Source organism: Lampetra fluviatilis, chromosome 19 (genome assembly GCF_964198595.1).
Source record: "Lampetra fluviatilis chromosome 19, kcLamFluv1.1, whole genome shotgun sequence".
NCBI classification, from domain to species: Eukaryota; Metazoa; Chordata; class Hyperoartia; order Petromyzontiformes; family Petromyzontidae; genus Lampetra; species Lampetra fluviatilis.
Window position 1 is genome coordinate 5,920,704 of NC_136293.1, and position 23,293 is coordinate 5,943,996.

Genomic DNA, 23,293 nt, shown 5'->3' on the forward strand with positions numbered 1-23,293 from the left:
GGCTGGCTGGGAGGGTGGCTGTGTGAGGGAGGGAGGGGTGGGTGAGGAAGGGAGGGGTGGGAGGGGGTGGCTGGGTGAGGGAGGGAGGGGTGGGTGAGGGAGGGAGGGGTGGGAGGGGGTGGCTGGGTGAGGGAGGGGATAGCTGGGTGAGGGAGGGGGGTGGGTGGGGGGTCACATGACCGGACAGGCAGGGCCGGCTGATGTCTTTGCGTGCGCGTTGGGGCAACGGCAGCAGCAGCGGCGTGGTAGAATCTGGTAACTGAATGAATGAAAAAAAGAAATATCGAGCGGTAAGGCTTTTTTGTTGTTGACATACATATACTTCGTTTCACTTTAAACGTGCCTGCCAAAGTTCCGCGTCGTGAGAATAACAGTTTGCGCGCAGACACTGCTGCAGATGGAACCCAGCGTTCGTAACTTGTGTGCGTTTTAAATCTCCGTTTGGTGAGCACTGTATCACAGGCCGTGGACTTGTTGAAGTCAAAAGTAAACGCGTCGTGACGTTACCGACTCTCGGCAACTTCACCCACGATGGGACACTGTCCTCTGAGATGTCGTAATTTAAGTAGAAAAAAAAATACATTTAATTTGACTGCTTTGGCATTTCTAAAAAATTAACCCGTAAAAACAAAGTTTTTCACTATAAATCCTTTATATGCGTGGCTGCTAGAGTCCTCTCGTCCTCTGGCTTGAGATGGCTGCCACCTATGGGTCAGATGATTGCCTGCCACCATTAAGCAATTGGTAATTAAATATAAAAAAAATTTCCCTAAAAAGTGTAAAATTTTTGAATTTTTTTCACGAAAATAAATTGTCACGCACAACGAGTCTGTGTGCAAAATGTCAGCTCGATCGGATCACGGGAAGTGGGTTAAAAAACGACCGAAAGATTTGCACGGCCGTAAGCGCGCAAGCAAGCAAGTGAACTTAATATAAAGGATTAAAAAAAATACATTTAATTTGACTGCTTTGGCATTTCTAAAAATTGCCTTCCTCAAGCAATGCCAGCGATGTCTGTCAGGAAGGAGGCACAGCAGCAGAGAGCGTGTGAACCCCAGGGCAAGCTGCTACTTGGAAGGCGATCGAGATCAAAGCGATGCAATGAAGAGCCCCCCCCACCCCCCACTACTAACTCTGTGTGTCCTCGAGAAAGAGAGGGAGATCGAGATGAATGAGGATTCTCTCGATCTCGAAGGGCGGAGGTTGCAGCATGTTGATCAAATGGTCCAAGCGGAGACGGGGTGGATGGGATCGCCGCAACGTGAGTCGTGGGGACTCATTAGGGGATGGTGACAGCTTTGGGGGGGGGGGTGATGCTTTTATCCAACAGTGATAAGTCACGGCTGATATGAAAAATAAATCCCACAAACATTCTTCAACGATTAACAACGATGGTTGGGTAAGGGAGTCGGAAAACCCTACCGAGAGAATATGTTTGAACCCTTTCTGGCAATGAGCTCAGGTGTGTTGAGATTTTCAAACGCCAAATATAAACCTTTTGCAAAGAATCAAGTCTGCATTGACAACACGTACTTGTGGTGATAATGCAAACGCACATGCTCTCTGATAATCGATGCATGTTCACCGTACGTACGTGTGGTACTTTTGAAGTGAACTTTTGAGTCTTTGATTCCTTGCAAAAGGTCTTCTCTATTTGGTGTTTGAACATCCTTACACCTGTTTTATCGCCAGAAATCGTAAAACCGATTTTTTCATACTTTGATTCTGTCAAAAAAGGTCCCATGATATAGCTGCTCACCCCGAGCTATTCATGCTCTGATGCGTGCAATGTCTTTGGGGCCGTCCATAAATGACGTCACGCACCTGGGGAGGGGGGGGGGGTGAGACATTTGTGACGATGTGTGACGAGGGGGGGGGGTTTGAGAAATGCGACGTCACATCAAAATGCGCAACTTTAAATAAATATAGACAACACGTTCTACTTAATTAAATAGACTTTTTAATAAATGTTTTCTCTTACAACATCAGAGTGCAGCGCCACATTAAATACGCACTACAATGACAATAGTTTAAAGCGATTTGATGCATGTTTAATTTTTTTTGGGGGGGGGCAGAGCTTTGTGACGTCATATTTGAGGGGGGGTCTGACTTTTTGTGACGCCGTGTGACGAGGGGGGGGGGGTAAAAAAATCGTCCAAAATCGCGTGACGTCATTTATGGACGGCCCCTTTGTCCTGTTCACCTTTTGGCGTTCTCTGTTCTGACACTGGGAGTGAGACCTGGCCCTAAAGGAAGGCTGTCTCTGCTGTAGACCAATCAGTTCCAAAGACAACGCGTGTACCATCAGAGCATGTTTGTTTGCATGCTCACCACAGGTCGGGTGTGTGGTTACTGCAGACTCGATTCATTGCAAAAAGTTTCTAATTTGGTGTTTACATTTTTTAACACACCTGTGCCTATTGCCAAAAAGGGTAAAAACCCATGATTATTTTTCATACCTCAACTGAGAGAGACGTTGATCTTTATTTGTTGACCCATTTGCCTGTGTATCAAATATAATTAGGAGTCATTTTCATCCCTTTGTCAACATGCTGCTTGAAGAAAGGCCCCGCTAAAGGAGGAGGGTTTTATTTGCCCATACTTCACCACGTTGGTCGGTGCATGTTGGTGAAAGGGTGGGGGGGGGGAGGTCAGCACCGGTTCAGATAACAATGCAATCTGTAACGCGAACGATAGCGCAGAGACAGGCGATAGAGGGGGTGATGGGAGGGGGGACTTTAAGTGTCTCGTATGAGTAGGTGTGTAGATCAGTGGCTATTATTTTTGTAAATTATTCTTATTGATTTCGATTTAAAGCTTTCGTGACTGCAGGGATTCATCTTCTTGGTTCTTTCGGTAAAGTCACGTAGAATGGAAATAATAAAATAATACAAATAAAACATAAAATAATTCTCACGACGTTTCGGCCACAACGCAAGCCGAAACGTCGTGAGAATTATTTTATTATGCTTTATTTTTATTATTTTATTATTTCCATTCTACGTGACTTTACCGAAAGAACCAAGAAAATATTCTTATTGATTCAACCACGGTGGGGGGGGGGGGTTCAGTGGTCCTTAACCTGGGGGTGCAAATATGTCTTTTCTAGAGGTGCGAGACGTGGCCAGATTTTTTTAGAAAGCAAATAATCTGCACGTAAGTACAACTACTTTGTTTCATAAAATCTATGTATTAACATACCTTTTTAACGATTGACAATTAAATTTCGATTTAAAGCTTTCGTGACTGCAGGGATTCATATTCTTGGTTCTTTCGGTAAAGTCACGTAGAAGGGAAATATGTATTATTTCACTATTTTCCTTCTACGTGACTTTACCGAAAGAACCAATAAGATTAATGACAATCAAAGGGGTGCAAGGCTGCTGTAATGATTAATCCCCACTGGTGTAGATTGAGTTCTTCGAATGCCCGGGAATAGAACTCGTGTTTTTTTTTATTTATTGCACCAATTTACGCAAGAATCCAGCAATGTATCGGCAGGGCCGGTGCCTCTGTGAGTGCCGCGGGATTAGGTCTCAATGCACAACTGCCCAGGTAGGCGGTGATGATAGAGATCTTATTGTGGGGTTTTGCAATGCCCCTGGCTGTCAGATTTGCATACAGAAGTTGAGTTAAACAAAACAAATTCCATCAGCTTCTCGTTCAAACTCGCACGCACAAATGCGCCCATACAAGCAAGCATGCACAGACAAAATGTGTAAAATAATATACAACAGATACCAAACCCCCGCCCCCCCCCATATAGACATATAAAGTGTTCGGGAAAGTGCTGTTAGCAACTATGAAGGCCGGCACAGCGCACAAAGGCGGTGGTAGGGCCAAAACTACGCCTGGCCGCTTTTGTGTCCCCAGAGCTTGATGTTTACACACGGCAGCAGACACTCCTATATATATATGGCTGAGTCGACCTAGGGGAGGCACAGGACCAGCTCAGTTATTTGACACCGATGTTTGCCGCGGGTTTGAATCTAACTGGTTTGCAGCGCAGTGTGCGCCAACCACTACACTGCCACTTCCCCTGTGCCTCTGGGGCCGTCCATAAATGACGTCACGCACCTGGGGGGGGGGGGGGGGTCAGACATTTGTGACGATGTGTGACGAGGTGGGGGGAGGGGGGTTGAGAAATGTGACGTCACATCAAAATGCGCAACTTTAAATAAATATAGACAACACGTTCTGCTTAACTAAATATACTTTAAAAAATGTTTTCTCCTACAATATTAGAGTGCAGCGCCACATTAAACACGGACTACAATGACAATAGTTAAAATGATTTGAAGCATGTTTTATTTTTCTGGGGAGGGGCGGGAGGGCAGAGCTTTGTGACGTCATATTTGAGGGGGGGGTCTGACTTTTTGTGACGCCGCGTGACGACGAGGCGGGGGGGGGATAAAAAATCGTCCAATATCGCGTGACGTCATTTATGGACGGTGCCCTCTACGCTGTTGCTCGCTCGCACGGCACGCACGCACCCTGTACCTGCCCCCTCGTCTCTCACTGTACTCGGGGGCTTGGCGTGTCCCCTCCGGCTTGGCAGCCCCTCGACATCATCGCTCGCCTCTCCTCCCCCTTCCACCACCGCGACTCACGGCCCAGCCACACCCACCGCCCCAGCATCATCATCATCATCCCCGCTGCGCGCGTGTCGACATCGAGCACCGCACCCACGTCAAACTCCTTTGGCACCTCGGGGGTGAAAATATCTCCGCGAGACCTCGGGGTCCGCGTTCGCTCCCACGTACCTGCTGCGTGTACACGTGTTTGTTTATGTGTGCGTGCGTGTGCGTGCGTGTGCTCGCTAACAGCGCTTGCCCCTACAGTCTGTGAAGGCTATATGGGGGATCTTTCCGCTTGTGTTGTGAGCGGCGGCGTTTGGCACTGCGCGACGAACCCGGTGACCCCGAGTTCGATTCCTGCTCATGGTCACCAACACCATTGATGGTTATATCTGAACCAGTCCTGGACCTCTCCTAGGTAGACTTGGCCTCAAATGCCTCCCTGGTGCGGTGCGTAACCGGCACTGGAGACGGCCGGACATGGTAGAGGGGACCCAACCCTTGGCGTGTCGTTCCTGCGTTAATAGGCGCTGCTCGCAAACAGCACTTGCCCCAATACTCTCTTAAGGCTATAGGGGGATCTTTGTTTTTTTTCCTGCGTATAAGTTCCGCTGTGCGCAGATCGCAGCTGAAATGAAAGTTTGTGGCAAAAAGCGAAGGAATTGACGGATCGGAGGGAGATGACTGCTGAACAGCAGCGACTCAGAAGCTGGAAGGAGTGGACGGGAGCGGTGTGAAGTTACAGAAGTTACAGGCTGATAACCACCACCACCACAACCACCACCACAACCACCACCACAACCACAACCACCACCACCACCACAACCACCACCACCACAATGACAATTTGCCAAGTGTAATCATGGCGAGATGTACACCAATACGGTATTACCTCGGTATCTCAATATTCGATGTGCTAAGTTTCAGTGTAACGCACTTTGGATTTGGGGGGGGGGGGTGGTGGAAATAAGTTAAGTAATAAATAAAAACATGTGAATGGACAAATGATTAAATAACTGCTCCCACAGTTCTATATCAAGTTCAAGTTAATTTATTAGGTATAGCCCTGTGAGCCATTCGGCTCTTGAATCGGGTGCAACCGCAACAAACAAAAAACAAAAACATGAACAAGAAAACATCTTAAAATTACTATGCGCAAACAGAAAATCCAAGAAAAGACAGCAAAATATTGCAGAAAAAGCACCGTACACCAACGCTGTGTGCAAAAATCTCAGTGGGATGCAAGTCAAACAACAACCACAAGACAACTTAGATTAAGGCCATCAGTCTAACTCCGTACTACAACAAACAAACATGGCCAAACCAATAAACTTTTCGAAAATCACCAAAATAAAGCCATAAAAGCAATGAAACAGTGGTCATAGGAACTGACGGAATTTTCACAATAAATGACGTAATTAACATGTACTACCAAAAACTCTGCAGCCATAGCTGGCTGCATGAGTCACTCCACAACAGCAGGAGCATCAGTCGGAGTGTCAACATTTATTAAGATGAGATACGTTTGTTCATCGTTGCTCATCGCCATGAGTCACAGACTGTTTGTTTACATTCGTCTCGGCCAATCAGAGGGGAGCAAACGCACTTTGGTTATTGAGCCGCTGTTGCTTTGGTGGGCAGTGCAACCTCTGACATTGGTGGTCAGTGTGAATATATTTCACAGTGCAGTACACTTATTTATGTAATGTTAATTTTTTTTTATTAATACCGCACAGTATAAAATACAATGTTATTTTCAATACAAATTGTCTTTGTTTACAATATGAATGGTAAGTTGTGAAGCGTTTATAGTATGACATAGTAAGTTACGAAGGCTTGGAACGGCATCTTACCTATAAGTTTTTTTAAATATACGAAGGTTCGATATAAACGAAGGAAGCTCCAGGAACGTATCTGCTTAGTATATCGAGGCATCTCTGTTATCTCTGAGCGTCGTTTACCAGTGAAGAAAGAGGAATGGACATTCTCAGGTTTACTTGGAAACACCGATGTTGCCGTTCCTGGTCTCTAGCTTTTTCTGTCGGATGATTCCTGTGCCATGAAGAAGCGTCACTGCCCGAAACGTCGCCTATCTACTACGTTTCCTTTTGTGGCTACGGTGTTGTTGACGAATATGAGTTTTAAGTATTGTTTTCGAGTTACCTGTAGGATGACGGCTGCTGCTGGCCTGTTTTGACTTGGTATGAACATTTGAAATGAGACGGTGCCGTGATTTGGAGGTTTGGAGGGCGGGCGGGGGGGGGGGTGAGCGTGGATTTCAGGTCACGCAATGAGAACGCGCGCCTGCAACGCGCGAGTTCTTGTTGGGCTCTGCTGACAGAGGTCCAGATCGAGGAGCGTTGAGTGTAGGCAACAGCAACGCCGCGGTTTCTCGCTTGACACAGTCCATTGACTAATCCGGCCTGGTGGCTCAGCGGAGGAGCGAGCGGCTCGCATTCGGAAGGTGGTTGGGGGGTTGACTCGCCCCCCCCCCCGTCACCACCTCCTATCGGGTCGATTAAAATAAAGTACCAATTTATCTTCTTGGTTCTTGCGGGAAAGTCACGTAGAATGGAAATAATAAAAAAATAAAAAGAAACATAATAAAGCAACAAATTGATTTATTATTTATTATTTAAATAAAAATAATAAAATAAAATTATGGTTTTTATTTTATTATTTCCATTCTACGTGACTTTACCGAAAGAATCAAGAAGATGAATCCCTGCAGTCACGAAAGCTTTAAATCGAAAACTACCAATTTGTTGGGAAGTGAACTTTGGGTGCTCGATTCAAATACTCGCCACCTGCCATAGCAATGTGGGACTGGCCACCACTCGCTCGGCTGGGAACACGAGACGGTGTACTGCCATGATGGATATTTTTGAGCAAAACGTCACTTAGGGTTGACATCGCTTGGGTTTGGCCACGGTGAAGCGGAGGAGAATTTCGCGTTTTCACGATCACGCCGTGGCCCCTTCTCTCCACCCGGCAAGCACCCATTGGCTTTTACTCCCGATGTTTCTACGCACACTCTCACTCGAGTGACGACACAATGCCAGGCTGTCTCGCGAGCCTCGAATCATTGACAGAAGGGAGTGGTCGAGCTCGGTTAGTGTCGCCCTCGGGCAGCGACAGACCCCGTCCCCACCACAGTAGCCAGGAGGGCCTGTCATCTCAAAACACCCCTCCCCACGAGGCACCTAGGCAGCAGCAGTAGGTATTGACACCTTTACTGTACTGACGATTCCTAACAAGGACGTTTTCTCTCGTCGTCCTCCTTGCTGCACTCACAGTTGTGGCTTCTGAGGTCGTGTGCCGACACCAGAGGTCGCAATCGGGTACCCGATACCCGTACCCTACCCGATACCCGGCTACCCGTACCCGGCCGGGTACGGGTACCCGTTTGCGACCCTGGTGCGTCCGGGTACGGGTAGGCCGTGAGTCACTGGTGAGTAACTGGTGAGTAACTGTTTGTCACTCATTTCCCAACGTCTTGTCTCTTCTCACAATTCAAGTTCCTAGAATCAACCGACCCGCGCCTGCAACATGGCTTCATCCCAGAGGTCACAATCAGGTACCCGATACCCGTACCCTACCCGTACCCGGCCGGATGCGGCCGGGTACCTCTGGCCGCCACCAGGCTGTGCACACTTTGCTCGTGCAGCGTGGGGACGTGGCGCCACATGCAGGCCAAGCCGGGAGGACTGATCCAGTGGCAACGTGCGTGCCTCTGGCTGGCTATAAATCAGCGATCGCCCAGAATTATTACTGTTACTCGTATTGCTTTCCAACCTGGGCGCGCTTTTCTGTTTTGTCGAGTTTCTCAACATTTTCAGAAATGTTTCGATTTGTCCCCTTATTTTGCACTCTCTGTCACTCTTTTTGCGCTGTGAATGGCGTTGGTGAACAATGTGCGCACCTGCGATGCGAGGTTACTGGGCTCTCTCGTTCTTATCGGCTTGATCCCCCTTCTTGAATAGAACAGCTTTTATCTAGTGCTGCTGTTGCTGCTGCTGCGTTGGCAGTGGTGTCCAAGCAAAAAAATAACAAAAACTCAACGCATTTGTGGTTGACACTGAGTTGTGACCTTCAAAGAAACATATATGAATGGCGACGTTTTGGGAAAAGGTCCTTCTTTATTAATACCACATAAAGTTGAGTGGAGCATGATGAATGGATCATTATGATTCTGGCCTGTCTGTGTTCTGTGAAGAAGTGCCATTGCCCAAATCACTGCCTATTATATATATTTTTCCTTTGAAGGCCACAGCACTCTGATCGTTGACTGACGTGTCGAGTCGTTTCAAACAGAAGTGCGATGAAGGGATCGTTTCCCAGACTGCATCGGGGTGTTTAACATCTGCGTAAACATTTAGTGAACAAGTCCACTAATTTTGTGTAAACAAATGACGATGATAATGACGATTACTTCCAGTGTTATGATTGGCTTACAAAGTTACCAGGTTTCACGTCAATGTTCTTAGATGTCATGCGCTTGACGAGGTACCCACTGATGGGACTCAGTTCTCCTTAAGGGACCTTGCAAGCACTGCGCCCGGCCGGCTCCTGCCCGCTGTGACTTTGTTTTACCAACAAACGCGGCTGCTGTTGTATCGAGTCGTGGTGGCGGTGATGCAGCTGATAAAATTCTCGGTGACCTTTCTCAAGAAAAATATATAGTAGCGCAGCGATTGTCACCCTCGTGCCTAATACCTCACAAACGCAGTGGATTCGTTTTTTTTTAAGGAATTTAAGAATAAATTAAGAAGCAATGAATTAAAAACAATGAATTAAAACCCTACTTCAGCAGTTTTTTTGCTGTAGTTGTCTCACCTGACGACGATTGCTTGTGTTGCGATCGAAACGTCGTGATCTATTATTTTTCCTACCTACGTGACTTTACCGAAAGAACCAAAGAGTATGGATTCCTGCAGTCACGAAAGCTTCAAATCAAGATTGAATAAATTAAATCCTTTATTTCAAGCAAAGCCACACACACAGTGTAACTGTATGGATTCCTGCAGTCACGAAAGCTTCAAATCAAGATTGAATAAATTAAATCCTTTATTTCAAGCAAAGCCACACACACAGTGTAACTGGTATCGGCCAAAACATCCCAACGCTGCTAATGTCCCTGCGAATTGCTCAATTGGGATCACACACAGCGGCAACGTCGCATATTTCCACACGACATGGCTTTGTCGTGGCTCTTGATTAATTCGGTGGGGGGGGGGCAATTGCGTCAAATATCGGCGGAAAGGTCAGAGGTTATACCACGGGATGGGCGGCACGGTGTGGCTGCTCCACCCCATCGAGTGGCGCCGCTGCCACGGGCGGGCGAGCGTGCGGGTTCCACGCGATCGCGTGACACGGGCACGTCACGGGCAAGGTGTTGCTTTACCTGCAGGTCCTCCTGCCCGACCCGTCCAACCGGTCACTTGGCTGAACACAAAAAAGGATTGCGGGTGGGGGGGGCAGGGAGTGGTGCAGGGAGGCCTGCGTGGCAACGGGCAGGGCTAACGAGATTCCCGGCAATTGCCAACACGGCAGCGGTGATCGGTGCAGGGCTTCTGCCGAGAAGGTGAACTAAAAATACTTTGCATTGCCGAGGAACGGCCGCACCTCCACCCCTCAACCCCAACCCCCCTCCCGCATTTGTCACCAATTCGCTAACGTGGCACATCGCCTGCTCCGGCTGCAGAACTCGTGTCGAGTGACGTCAAGCTGTCTCCCTGCTCTCCTACCCAGCGTCGGAGTGGCAGCCCCTGAGCTACGAGTGGAAATACCACGTTCCCATGACCGAGACCAGTCTATCCATACCGCCCCCCCCCCCAACAACGGATTGTAATTGGACTCGGCTGCAGCAGTGCAACGGTGACTTTCTGTCGAAGAACCCATTCCATCAGTGGGATGTCGCTCATTCTTTGCTGCTGCTCCTATTGGCTGGAACTCTCTGCAGCCATGTGTCCTGTCGACCCCCTGTCCCTGTTCAAGTCCAAGTTCAAGAACTTACTTATTTCTCCTGTCATGGACTGCCTCTCTTGAAAATTAATTTGCCCATCCTTTCTGTAGACCATCTTGAGATGTGGTCACATTTTAGTTTGGTTGGTAGGGGCAACTTTTGTTTACCTTGTCCCTATTTAAATTTTTGTCACACAAACTCGAATAAGGAGGAGATGTATTGTCTCCAATCCGAGCGCGCCGGCTCGGCTCATTGTGCCCACGCGTCCAATCGCGTCTCCCCTTTGCGTGGCCGTCGCGTGCGTGTAAAGCGTGCGTGTGCGCGAGAACACGGAGGTTACCGTCCGTTGTGTACGCGCGGCTCCACGTGAATTCCGTGTCTCCCTCGGTGATTAGCGGCAAGCGGACGACACGGTGGGGAGTCCGGGGCCACCGTGCACGCATCTTGGCGACGGTGGCTGGAGGCCCATGGCCTCTCGGCGAACGCCGTGCCCTCTCCCTGCCGCCTGCAATGTGCCCCCCGCACGCTGGCGGCAAAGCGAGGCCCTAACGCTTCGCAACAGCCCGCAAACGATACGTGAAGAACTCTCCCCGATGACCTTTTGGATTTTATGGCGCGTCGTTCGGCATGTCTGACGTTTCGTTCTATGTGCCGGCCGCTTGTTTCAGGAGATAAATGCTGAACAATGCGCGGTACTAGCCATACAGCAAAACTGCGAACACCTACGCAGCAGTCGTATTTATCCGTCACTGCGAGCTTCTTAGACGCACTAACCGGGCACTAGAGTGGGGAGGAACACGTTTGACCTGGCAGCAACACAACGCGACTCATATTATTAGCGCCACGCTCGGCCACTTGTGCCAATGTGGGGGCGTCTTGTAGTGACGTGAGTGGTTGAGCTGTGCGTGGGTTCGTGTGTACTAAAACTAAAAACTTTATATTTTACCAGGTAAGGCCCACTGAGATATAGAGCTCTTTTTCAGAAGTGGCCCGGCCACAAGTGATAGCTCAACGAAGTGGCTTATCATGTGGAAATTACAGCAGTCAAATTCTCTAAACGCATGATGTTGATTCTAAATGTGGAGGGGAAACCCGGAGGACCCGGAGAAAAATCCATGTGACCACGGGGAGAACATGCAAACTCCAAATACAGGCGTCAGGGTAGGGATCGAACCCACGACCTGCTGTATACCAGGCGACGTAGTTAACATCTCGCCACCATGGCGTCCCATACTGTGTGTGGGGGGCTGCTAAAGGTATTTTAAAGTGCGATTCGGCCCTCGGTGAAGAGAAGCCTTCGACCAAGCCCAGGCGTGCGCTCCACACCGCGAGAGTCACGCCTGCCTTTCATTGGGTGCAAAGGACGGCGCGGAGATATTTGTGCCTAAATGGACCTTTGAACGGTAAACAGGCGCTGCTTTGCTTGTATCTCCAACGGCCCTCGTTTCGGCAGGTAGAGGGCACTAAAAAAAGTGGTTTCCATGGTGCGATCGGAAGTCGAACTTGATAATGAAAGGCAACACAGCGGTGAGCTAATTGTAGATAGTGTTCACCACTGCGTACTCCTACCTGCTGGGACGCACGGATCGGAAACACGGACAACAAAAAGCCGAAAAGTGCACAGAGAAGCGGGGCGAGGTGTAACACTTGACAGACAGAGGAACACGCGGATTAGAAAACGTAAGCAAGTTAGAGACGCGATATTGACTTCAGAAAAATACTGGGCCAAGGTCACGACTCGTCACTATAAGAGGTGTCATGGCCAATGGTTGAGACTCAAGAGAGCGGCAGCCAAATGAAGTGAAACTCTAAATTAAACTTTCTATTTGTCTTGTGTCCAGTCATTGGCGATCAACGGGCTGAAACGATCGACTCGCTTCAATTGAGAACTTGGTTCAATCACGGATGACCGAGACTTGAATTGGAACCCAGAATCTCGGCAGCTCCGGCCCGGTGCTCTATACTCTTGGCCAAAGTAACACTCCTTAACCTTTGACCTTAACGCTGAACGTGCGGCAGTCGCAGTGGCCAGAGAGGGCGAGCGAGCGAGCGAGAGAGAATGTATCTGTCAATGGAATGCGACCTGGATTCCGGGTCAGAGTCAGGTGGCCCCTGCGTTCAACTGCGTTTGAATGATAAACCCCGTGGTACCGGATGGTATTCCATGCCCCTTCCTGCTGCCCCAAGTCATCACTATTCACAGCGCCAAGGTGTCTCAACGCGCGCTTTACTCCGTCCTCACTCTGCCCTCAATCCCCTGCGGTGACATCACTCGCGCTAAGACTCACGATAACGTCCTTCGGCATAGAAAAGCCTCACCGAGTCTCAAGAATCCCATTCGGGAGGGTCCTGCATTGGGATGTTTGACAGATTGTGTGAATTGATATTTCGTACAAGGGAGGAAATCGGAGTAACCAGGAGAAAAGCCCACGCAAACGGGGGGGATAACGCAGCGCTTGTATGGGTGGATTCAAGCATCCGTTTGCTGTACCGTCATATCCCTTGCTACCTTGCGGTTGCGGCTCGTTGGGCTGTGGGGGTTGTCCAACTCTGTCTTTGTGTGCCACGGACCGTTGCGCTCCGTGTTCGATCCCGACGACGACTGCGCACTTCTAATCTGATCTGGAGTCTCAACACCTCCGTACCAGAGCGTGTTTGTGATATCAATAGCTGCTGTGTACCTCTCTACTGTACGGGCGCGCAGGACTGGTGGCCAGGATGTTATTTACCCTGGAAATTGCGCAGCGCTCTCCGTTGTGGATTTTGCACGAAATCACAATTAGAATAATTTACAGGTGTTTCTCAAACTCAATGCTGGATGAAGGCCTTTCCAGGCTGTGTAAGGTCGTGGGGGGTTGGGTGACCATACTTCACGACGCTGGTCAATGCGGGTTGTGAATTGTTGGGAGCCCAGAGACCGGTTTCTGATATCACTCACGTTAGCAGGAGACGGGAATCACACTTGGGGTGGCTGGGTTTAAAGTTTGATCCCATGTCCACTGCACTCCACGGCACTCTGCCCCATGATTTGTAATTAACGAGGGATGTATCGATTCGCTCGATTCAAGGTCACTCTTACCGGCTGCTCCCCACTCGTCGAGGGTCAGTGGCTCAGTGGCTCAGTGCCCACGTGACCGCAAACGCGGCACCAAGCAGGGCTGTCCGTAGGGGTGCGCGGGACCCGGGGCTCGCGACCCAGGACAAGCCCCACACTGTGGGCCACCCGAGGCCTTCGCACTCAATGATGTCTGACACCGTGACGTCAAAGCATGGCGGGGGGGGGGGCAAAGTTCAGTATTTTAGCCTCATTGTTTTTCGTGTTTAAAAAGGTTTCGGCACAATCTGGGCCAACCGCATAATCCCAGATAACCAAGAGTTGACTTTATTTCACTTGTTTTTTTCTAATATTCCCAAAATGTTATCCCAACTGCGTTATCGGCATCGCGTCACGGGACACGGCGTCCACTCGGAACTCTCGCAGAGCAGCGGATTCCACAGAGCTACAACCGAGATCCCTTGAAGTTGCCTTTGGCCCACACAGGAGAGGGCAGCACCGTCGCACCCGCTCTCGCGTGTAAGAGTAACTTTCATTGCGTCGAACCCGACATTTTAATTCTCTTTTAATGCAAGGCCGCCACTGCGAACTTGTGCGCGCGAGCCTGGGCCCCGCCAAGCGAGACGGAGAGTCTCCAGCTCCTTTGCCGCCGCCGTTATCACGCGAAAACATCTGCCCTGGATCGTCCACTTCCCCCTGCTCGCAACGACACTTCCTGTTTCGTCAACCTCGGCGAATAAATACGAACTGCCGTGACGCAAGAGCATCACGTGCGAGTCCCATTCATTTGTTCGAAGCCACACCGCGGCTCCGCTGTAGCCTGACCTTGTTCAAAGGTGGGGGCTGGCGGGGGTAGGGGGCAAACAAAAACTCATGGAGGGGGCCCCCGACACGTTCGTGTTTAAGTTAAGCAAACTTAACGCAAATGCTGAACAGAATGAGCAGCTATCCGAACTGCTTGCGCCCGTTGTACTTTCCGCTTGAGCTCTCACCTCCCCCCCCCTTTGTGTACGAGGTTGGGTAGGCCCCCTTTGTCCAGGAGTGGATAGGTCATGGCTAATGACAATGCGCGGGATGGGAGTGATGGGATCTGCCTTGGTCTATCGTGCATTCTGCTCTAGCTCTCGGCCCATATGTATCGCTTAATTGTCCCCTGCACTAAATATTGGAACATTTTTGACTCCACACAAAGAATTTAGAAGGGGGGGGTTGAATCTCTGGCTTGGGGGGCTTCGAAACCCCTCCAGCCCCTCCGACGCTACGCGGCTTTTACTCGAGATTGCATCGAACGATGTTTTTAAAATTTTTATGACAAAGGCACTGTCACGTGATTTCAGGAGATAAGCCAAAGGTAAAAATGCACAAGTTCTATTTATAGTGCGTTGTGCATGCCTTACGGACTGTGAGTGAAGAATAACACCCACCGGTCGTTTTATTTGTTGGAATGTTGTTACTTCCATATTTTTCCCTCTGAAACAACGGCGGCTGCATTGGGCGACTTGGGGACGTTTATCCCAATAAACTCGTCACACCTTCGATCGGTTGTCCGCGTTCGGCTGTCGGAGCCCTTGGCTTTCATGCTGCATCTTTAGCACTCCTAAACGTGGTTTTTGGCGACTTGAGCTACCTGCGGCCACCCACAGTTCTTAAATACACCGCACGCACGCAGGGATTTGTCGTCTGTTTTCTCTACGCCGGTTAACTTTCTTCGTCTCAACGGTGGCAGTGTTGTTCGCCAGTACACCGCGGCCGTCCGAATCACGCGTCTCGTGTGCCGCTGATAGTCGGTGCTGCTGCGGCAAAATCTCCCGCCATTTTCTTTGAGATTTAGACTTTTTTTTAAATAACCCATTTATAAAAGTGGCGTGCCCCAGCAATTTGACTTGGCGCACGTCACAACTAGACATCTGGAGCAAATGCTTGGTTTCTACTTTATATCTGTAGGTACTTTTAATGGCCCAACAAAACCATCCTTGATAAGCAAGCTGATTACATTTTTTTACACCCATTGTTCCAAAAAAAATCCATCAAGGCCCTCAATCTGCGTTTGTTTTCAGGAGCGTTTGTGAGGAAAATGAGGTGTAAACGGGAAGTTCCCCAAGTTGGGCAACATAATTGTCGATATTTCAACATCTAATAAATACATGCGCCCTACGGGGTGTCGTTTTGAAGTTGCAGGGAACGATATTCGGTTACAGAAAATCTGGCTTGTTCAGAGGAGTGAGTCAATGATTTGACACACACGCAAAACTAAGCACACCATCGCCATCGCAGCGTGGGTAACAAGTGAGTCCGAGTACATCCAACACCACCAGGATGTTCACGAACCTCTCGCCCTCGTCAAGAAAGGAGGCCACATTATTTTTCTCTCTCAATTACAGTCCGAATGTGGTTGACCGTACCATGTCCAAGTAAAAATGCACGTCACAATTTTAAAAAAAGTCAACGTGATTTCTCGCTCGAATGAGCAATAGAGGCAGAGCTAATCTCTCTGTTTACAGCCCATCCAGAGCCAGTGGTGGAAATTCCCCATTCTCATGGCAGGATCGAGTGAAATCCCAAAAACCTGTATTCATTTTATCGACCCCGGAGGGATTGATGGGACCAAGTCCAACCCCCTAACCAGGGTATGAACTCGTAACCTTGTGATCGAGGGACCGCTCGCTCTGACGCTGAGGCACCTGACTGGACAAGCTTGACGATCACGCGAATGATTCATTGATTCCGCACACCTTCTTCACGAACGTTGGAAGTCGTAGATCGGCCCAATTTGAGATGCCCCCAATCTCGGCGGGCGCCTCCGTTTGTCAATTTGTATCAACAGAGTGAAACTTGTCCCATCATCCCCCTCCCCCCCCAATCGAGCAGGTCCCCTGATGCTGGGTTGTACATTTCCTGTCTCCACACAACTCCCAAGTTCTAGTTTCAGTTTTAAAAAACATCCACCCTCGCCCGCAAAGAATTCGCCCTTTGGGAGGTCGCTGACACGCCGCGCTGCGACGGCATCTCGTGCCGCACGGAGCCCCCCTCGCACGAAAGAAAACCCAACAACAGCGACGATGACCGGAGGGAGACTGGAAATAATGTAATAAATGTACGGCGCTGCTGGAGGAACAGCTCGTTGCTGATTCACTTCCTTCAGCTGAGGCTGCTAAGAGCCTCTCGCCAAAACCACGGCACGCGCTGGGCCGTCCACGCACTGTATGTGCGCGTGTTTGCCCTGACCGGTCGCGATCGTCGTTTGGGTGAAACGCGTGGGCGTTCTGCGGTTCGAGCCCGGGCTACTTTCGCGGGCATGCGTGTTAGTGGCGTGTCCGTAGCGTTTCCAAAGGTATGGCGCGATGCTTTGTTGCCATTTTGTTTTCCTCTGTTACCCCCCCCCCCCCCGACTTATTATGCTTGAGTGTAAACACGAGTGTTGGGCAAGCTGTGTACACGAACAGAGGGCTGCCGCTGCTGTGGCCGCAAAACTGGCAGAGGTTGCTGCCTCGATTTCATATCCCGCGGTGTAGGTTAAAACAGTGGTCCAAGTTTCTTAAATCCACCCGCTCCCCCCTCAACCTCTGTCCACCCAGCAGTATGAATGGGTTCATGATGGTCAGTCGATCGGCAGGTCGTGTGTTTTGGGGTGGAGTGTGGGTTACTCCCACCCCTTCCAAGGCGTCTGTACAGCGTGGACCAGCAGGCCAAATTATCTCGAGAAGGGCTCTCTGGAACTCCCTCTCGTGGACGCTCTTCCAACAGCAGTGTCGTAAAAAGTACATTGCAGGGCTGCACCTCTATTGAATCGTGTTTAAAAAAATAATTTTAAATTCTTTATTTTGTTTTTCTCGTTTCGTTGCAGGGTTGCCGGTCGACGTGCACCGTGAACGTTTTGCTGTCGCCACTCATCCGATCAAGTTGACCTCGGCGCCAGCAGTGGCCACGCTTGGCGCTGGCACGGCCTCCGGCGGTGCGGCGTGGGATGCTGTGCTCGGAGTTAAATCCCAAAATGTTGCCTGCGAGCCTCACCTGCTGAACCGGATCGGTTGGGCCGGTTGTGCCACATAACTCAAGGCAGCAACTTCTGCGCCTTCCCTCGGTCGTCTTCAAACATCACCAACGCTGCCAAATATACGAGAACCGAAAAACGAACGTCCGCGACTTGACGACAAATGCGGCAGCGCCTCCCCGCGGTGACTCTGTGGACGCGGCGCGTTGCGTGAAGAGGCCTCGCGTGGACGCGGTTTCGGCGAGCCGGAGGCGTAATCGTCGCGGTGGAGTGGAGAGAATCCGGACCGCAAGTCCACTGGGCGCGCCGACGATCGATCGTTGACGGACGCGAGGGGCGATCGCTCCAGCAGGGAACTCCACGCGTCGACGCCGCCGCAATGGCCTCCACGCTGGTGGAGCAGCAGAGAGGTCTCGTGTTTGAGTACGCGAGCAATGGCATGGACAGCGAGGACGGGCAGGAGGTGAGTCCGCTCGTACATATTTTTTCCACTGGCACATCCGAGCCAGGCCAGGGCCTCGTCATCCAGCGATGGGTTAACACAAGGGGACCGCTCGTGCACAGGAATGATAGGGCCGCAATCTGCTGCGTGGTGTTGGGTTCCAGGTCAAATCTTTTGTTGATCATCATCATCGCCATCAAAGTTTTCAGCTTCGTCATCTGTGGTGGTGTTTCTCATGTCATGGCAAAAATAGTTTAGTAGTTTTTTAACGTTCGCCAGTTCCATGTCGCACATTTGAGAGCGATAGTTTGTGGAATTAGAGACGCATGCGCGACGTGGGTTTTGCGAGTGGTTTGGGCCGAGTGGCCGGGTTAAGAGTGGGCGAGTCCGTATCCCACATCGAGTCACAGACCACTCCTACGATGGGTCACGTTTCCACACGGTCTGCAAACAACGAGAAACCCATCGGTCAGATAAAGTGTGTGGCAGGCTGAAAAACAAATAGGAATTACTACTACGCAACGTGACAGGTGATTTCTCGAGAGAAAAAGGCCGTCGTCCTGGCCACAAGATCGGCAAACTGGCAGGAAGCCATGCGAGTCAAGTGGCATCACCGCAATTGCCTGTGCAGTGCACACAGTTGGTGGTGTAATACAAGGCCGTGCCCATTACACGTGCAGTGTGACGACGATGATGCGGTGGTGTAATGGTTAGCACGCCGAGCTCATCCGTTCGATTCGATTTCCAGTCGTCCCAGTTGAAACCACGGTGGTTTCTTGATTTCTTGAAATCACCACGCCACTGCCTCTGTCCACCCAGCGGTTATAATCGGGTTCCCAACAGTTAGTTGATCGGCAGATCGCGTGTGGTGGAAGAGTAGGCCAAAGACCCCCTCCAGATGGGCCCTGTGGGGGGGGGCTTCCTCGAGCGGAGGTCTACGGCAGTGAGCTGACAATTGCAGGGCTGCTCCTTCACCCCTGGTGATGTTACTTGCCACTTGTAGCCAGAAGAAGGCGCCACAGTCACATGAGGTCCCGTGACGCAGCTCAACCGGTGAAAGGCTGCCGCCCCCTGGAGGATGTTTCCAGTAGCGACCGAGTCTGTGTTAGGGATTAATGAATGGAAATGTTATTATTTGAACACGTGGGTTTTTTCAGCCAATATTCATTCATGATTGATCAGTATTTAGTTCACCTGCACACAGCACTAGATACTGTAAAATCGGAGACGGAACTTTTGTAGCCTCCTCAACCTGGAGTCATAAATTGATGTCACATTGCAAATCGTGTCATAGAGACTCTGGCTTGGCCGGCTGATTAGTTACGTCTTTAAAAAAACCCAAAGACCTGGAGATAGGCGGGTGGTGCCGAGGTCAAATCGCCGAGTTGGCACCACTGAGATCCTGGCTTCGAATCCAGTTAAATTCCAGCTCCGAGTGTAAATAATGGGCCGCCAGCTCCCCCACATGTCCCAGTTGAGCCCGCCAGACATGGGGCAGTGTGATGCAAGCCGCCGAGGGCCTCGCCATACCTGCGCGTGCTCTCTGTCCGCACCGTGGCCCACAGATGTCCGACTACCCGGCCGTCATCGTTGAGTCTCTGCCCACACTGGAACCGGGGCTGACGGCGCACGAGCTGGCGTACGGCGGGCGCGACCACGAGACCTCGTTGCTCCTCCACGGGGACGGGCCCCTCCTGGGCCTAGGACTGGGCTTCGGCATGAACATGGGTCTGAGCCACAGCTCTCTGCTCGACGACGCATCGCTCGCGTCTGGGGACGAGCATATGGTGGACGACGAAGACGACTCGGGTGAGTGGACGAGCTGAGATGGGCGATGTTACCGGTGCTGGCGACGATGGAAGCTTGAACGGCGTGTGCTGCCTGAGATGGAGCGGTTGGATCGGCTCATGTGCAGGCGCTGGTGGGTGGATCGTGTCACTGCAGGGATCGCGAGGGGTGGTGAAAACTTGGGGATGCCTTCATTCAGCAGTGGATTGATCACGGCTGCTAATTATGCAATGAGAGATAGCAGGTCCTTTCCTGGTATCTCTTTTCCACTGTACACCTGAGCTGGCCTGGCGTAGCTATGGAGTTGCCAAAGTTGTACTACTGCAGGAGCCGAGCATGTACCGGCTGACACAACGCAAACATCAACCTCCATCCCTTTTCTTTACTTGACCGCACCAGACTGATATTGTCCCGTGAGGCCAGGGTTTCACGGTTCGGTTCTGGCATGGCACGGCAAATTGCCAAAACAAATTCAGGCTCGGGCCTGCTTAGTTTCCGAGATCTGACGAGTTTGGGTGCATTCCGGGTGATTTTTATTTTTACAGTTCAAACCAGTAGGACCTGTCGAATGACTGACAGCCAAGGCAGCTGTCCAGACACTTGGCAATGAAGTCAAAAGGTCAAGGTGTCAGGTTCACATGGTGACAAAAAAAAACTTCCATAAAAACAATTGCTGAACCGTTTAGGGGGGTAAAGAAAAAATACACTTCAGGTATTTTCATGCGACCGGTCACTGACCTGAGAGTGCAGGGCCAGCAGCGAAGCATTGAACGCGCCGTGTGGGAAATGCTTTCGGGCTGCAGTCATTTGTAGTCTCAGTCATGTGACTGTAGCCATCGTGCAAGCCAGAACACTCGTGATTGTAAACATCTTGATGACAGGAGGCATTTTTCGAACCGTCGTCTTCCAAGGTATCGCAGCACGTTTTGCTCGGCAATGCAATTAGTTTTGCGGTCATCGGCGTAAACAAATCGGCGTGTCGCCTTTCGGAGCAGTCGTTGAACCGGCCGAGCCGTGAGCCACGCCATCGCCTGTTCCGCGCCAGCGCTGCCGTGTGTGCGAGCGGAAGGTGCGCCAAATCGAGAGGCTGTGAGGGCGTCGCGTCTCTCGGTCTCGGTGAGGGACGTTTCCCGGCCCCTCCCAGCGCGTGAATCCCAGCGTGACCGATCTGTAACACTTGCAATTTCCTGACGGTGGCGATTCTCTGACCCGGTAAACACGGGGCACTGATACATGCGAGGGAGGAAGTCACTCGTTTAGTCCACACCCTCTGTATACAACTCCATGAGACTCTCTCAGGTCGTATGCTTAGTCACAGCTCGGATCAGGCTTGGCTCTGGCAGCTCAAGTTGAGCTGACTTAAAGCCACGCTTAACTTGAGCCGGCTGTGAACATCGGGACATGGTCCCAGCCATGCTCTGTATTTCCATGAGGCTGAGCCTGAGTCAAGCCACACGGCTGAGACGCTCATTGGCTGTTTGGAAGAAACTGAGTGGCTCAAGGCTGAGAGCAGATCCGCGTGGTTCTCGAAGGATGTGTTGACTGTATAACCAGGGGAAGCCCTGGAGCCGGGGTGGTGGCGGTGGTGGTGGTGAGACTGAGAGCCTTCCTTCGGGTAAGGCGGTGGTGTCATCGACAGCAATTGCCGTGATAACCTCGCCAACTTGAGATTCTGTTGGGGCGGGGGGTGGCTCTCCCCAATAGATTTTCCACTCTTGCTGGATAAATGCACAGGTTTTCCCTTCACAGATTGATCCGTAGCATCGCACACGGTACTACTTCACCGCTCTTCCTTGGCAACTGTGTGTGAGTGAGCGAGCGGTGCCGGTGTGGGACGTTCACGGTGGAACTAACGATCGCATTTGGTGCGTGCCACCTCCAACCCATATCCCGTCCCGCGTGCTTGAGCTGCGTCGTAAAACAGGGATTCATTTCTCTGTTGATATTTTCAAGGTCACCCGTACAGCGAGTGTGCGCGTGATTCGTCGCCACAGCCATTCTGACGAGAGGAATACCGAACGTGGTATGCCGGATGTGGATATATTCTCCCTGGGTTGCTGATCCCGACAGGCCCTGCCTATATTTGTCCGCTGTGTGCGTGTGTGTTTGGTGGAACGGGGTCTGTAGTTGAGCTGCCGTCGTGCTGTAAGAATCGTGTGGGGCCTTGAGGGCGTTGGTTTTGGATACTAAGGAATAGGACAGCGCATGCAAAAGTTTGTTGCGAGCCAAAGCTGAATCTCCTTTTGTGTGTGCACGATTAAGCAACCGATTGCAGTGCACTGTAAAATAAAGGGTTTATTGAAGGTAATATCGGACTTGCTTTACCGTCACCGAGAGGAAAGACGTACATTAAGATGGTAATTAAAATACCAGTTTATGGGGGTGTAACAGAAACGGAGAGATATCCTCGTTAACGTGCAAAGTCGGCTCCGACGTTGGTTGACGTTGGGTCAATGTTTTCTTGGGAGGCTGTATACAGCTCAGGGCTGCAAAGAGGGGTGGGGGGGGGGCTAGGGTTGATGTCCCCGGGTTAAGTAAAGAATCAGAATCCTCTTCGAACTCAAATTTAGAGTGGGAACAGCCGAACGTGGGCAACTTGTTTGCAGTTGTCAAGTCCGAAATTCCTGCGCGTGTTAACGATCAAGTGAAGATGCTCAACGGTCGAACCGGCACGTCTCTTCTCCACTCCGCTACGCGCACTCTCCCCCCCCCCTCTCATCTCACAACTCCCTCTCTCGTCTGCTCGCCCTCGTCAACCCTCGCTGTGTGAGGTTCCGCATCCGGTGACACGAAGCGCGTTCGGCATGCGTCTTCACCGTGGACGTTAAAAGGACCCCGTCACGTCTTTCTCAAGAGCAGGCCACTGTGTTGTCGGAGTCATGGTCTAAATGTTAAATGTTTACTCGGTGGGGATTATACATCACAACAGTGCCCCCTCCTGGCGGACCACAGCTTGGGGAGAATTGTTTCCGTCCGTTTCTGCCTGCAAACCAGCTTCACTGTTATTTCCATCGACTCGGTGACACCCATAGACTCAGTGAGGCCCATAGACTGAGTGGGACCCATAGACTCAGTGAGGCCCATAGACTCAGTGAGGCCCATAGACTGAGTGGGACCCATAGACTCAGTGAGGCCTATAGAATGAGTGGGACCCATAGACTCAGTGAGGCGCATAGACTGAGTGGGACCCATAGACTCAGTGAAGCCTATAGTATCAAGAGAGCCTTAGATTCGCTTATAAACCTACGAGTGCTTTAATCTATAAAGTATGTCCTCCGCGTCTTGAGATGCGGTTAGGCGCTGTACGCAAATCCACATTCCATTCGACGTTTCGGGCAATGGCCCTTCTTCATGGCGCACAGGCCAGTGAGACGTTAAAGAGTTGGGAATCGGACTTTTCACGAAGGGCCTGTGATCAGAAGTACTTGTTTAAACACGTTTCCTGATGAACAGTTGATAAGAGACACCTTAAATA

The 23,293-nt window shown here is 50.7% G+C and overlaps 1 protein-coding gene across 2 annotated transcripts in view; it reads left to right on the plus strand.

Moving 5' to 3' along the window:
• LOC144937586 (uncharacterized) overlaps positions 1-23,293 on the plus strand; it is a 60,016-nt gene that overhangs the window by 22,933 nt on the left and 13,790 nt on the right. Inside the window, exons 1-3 of one of the 2 annotated variants that reach the window (XM_078864896.1) lie at positions 197-290; positions 17,442-18,051; positions 19,596-19,839. In XM_078864896.1, coding sequence (XP_078721022.1) covers positions 17,968-18,051; positions 19,596-19,839 — 328 coding nt within the window. In that variant the 5' untranslated portion in view covers positions 197-290; positions 17,442-17,967. Of the gene's footprint in view, positions 1-196; positions 291-17,441; positions 18,052-19,595; positions 19,840-23,293 lie in introns of those variants that run through there. The other variant, XM_078864895.1, reaches the window with a different exon arrangement.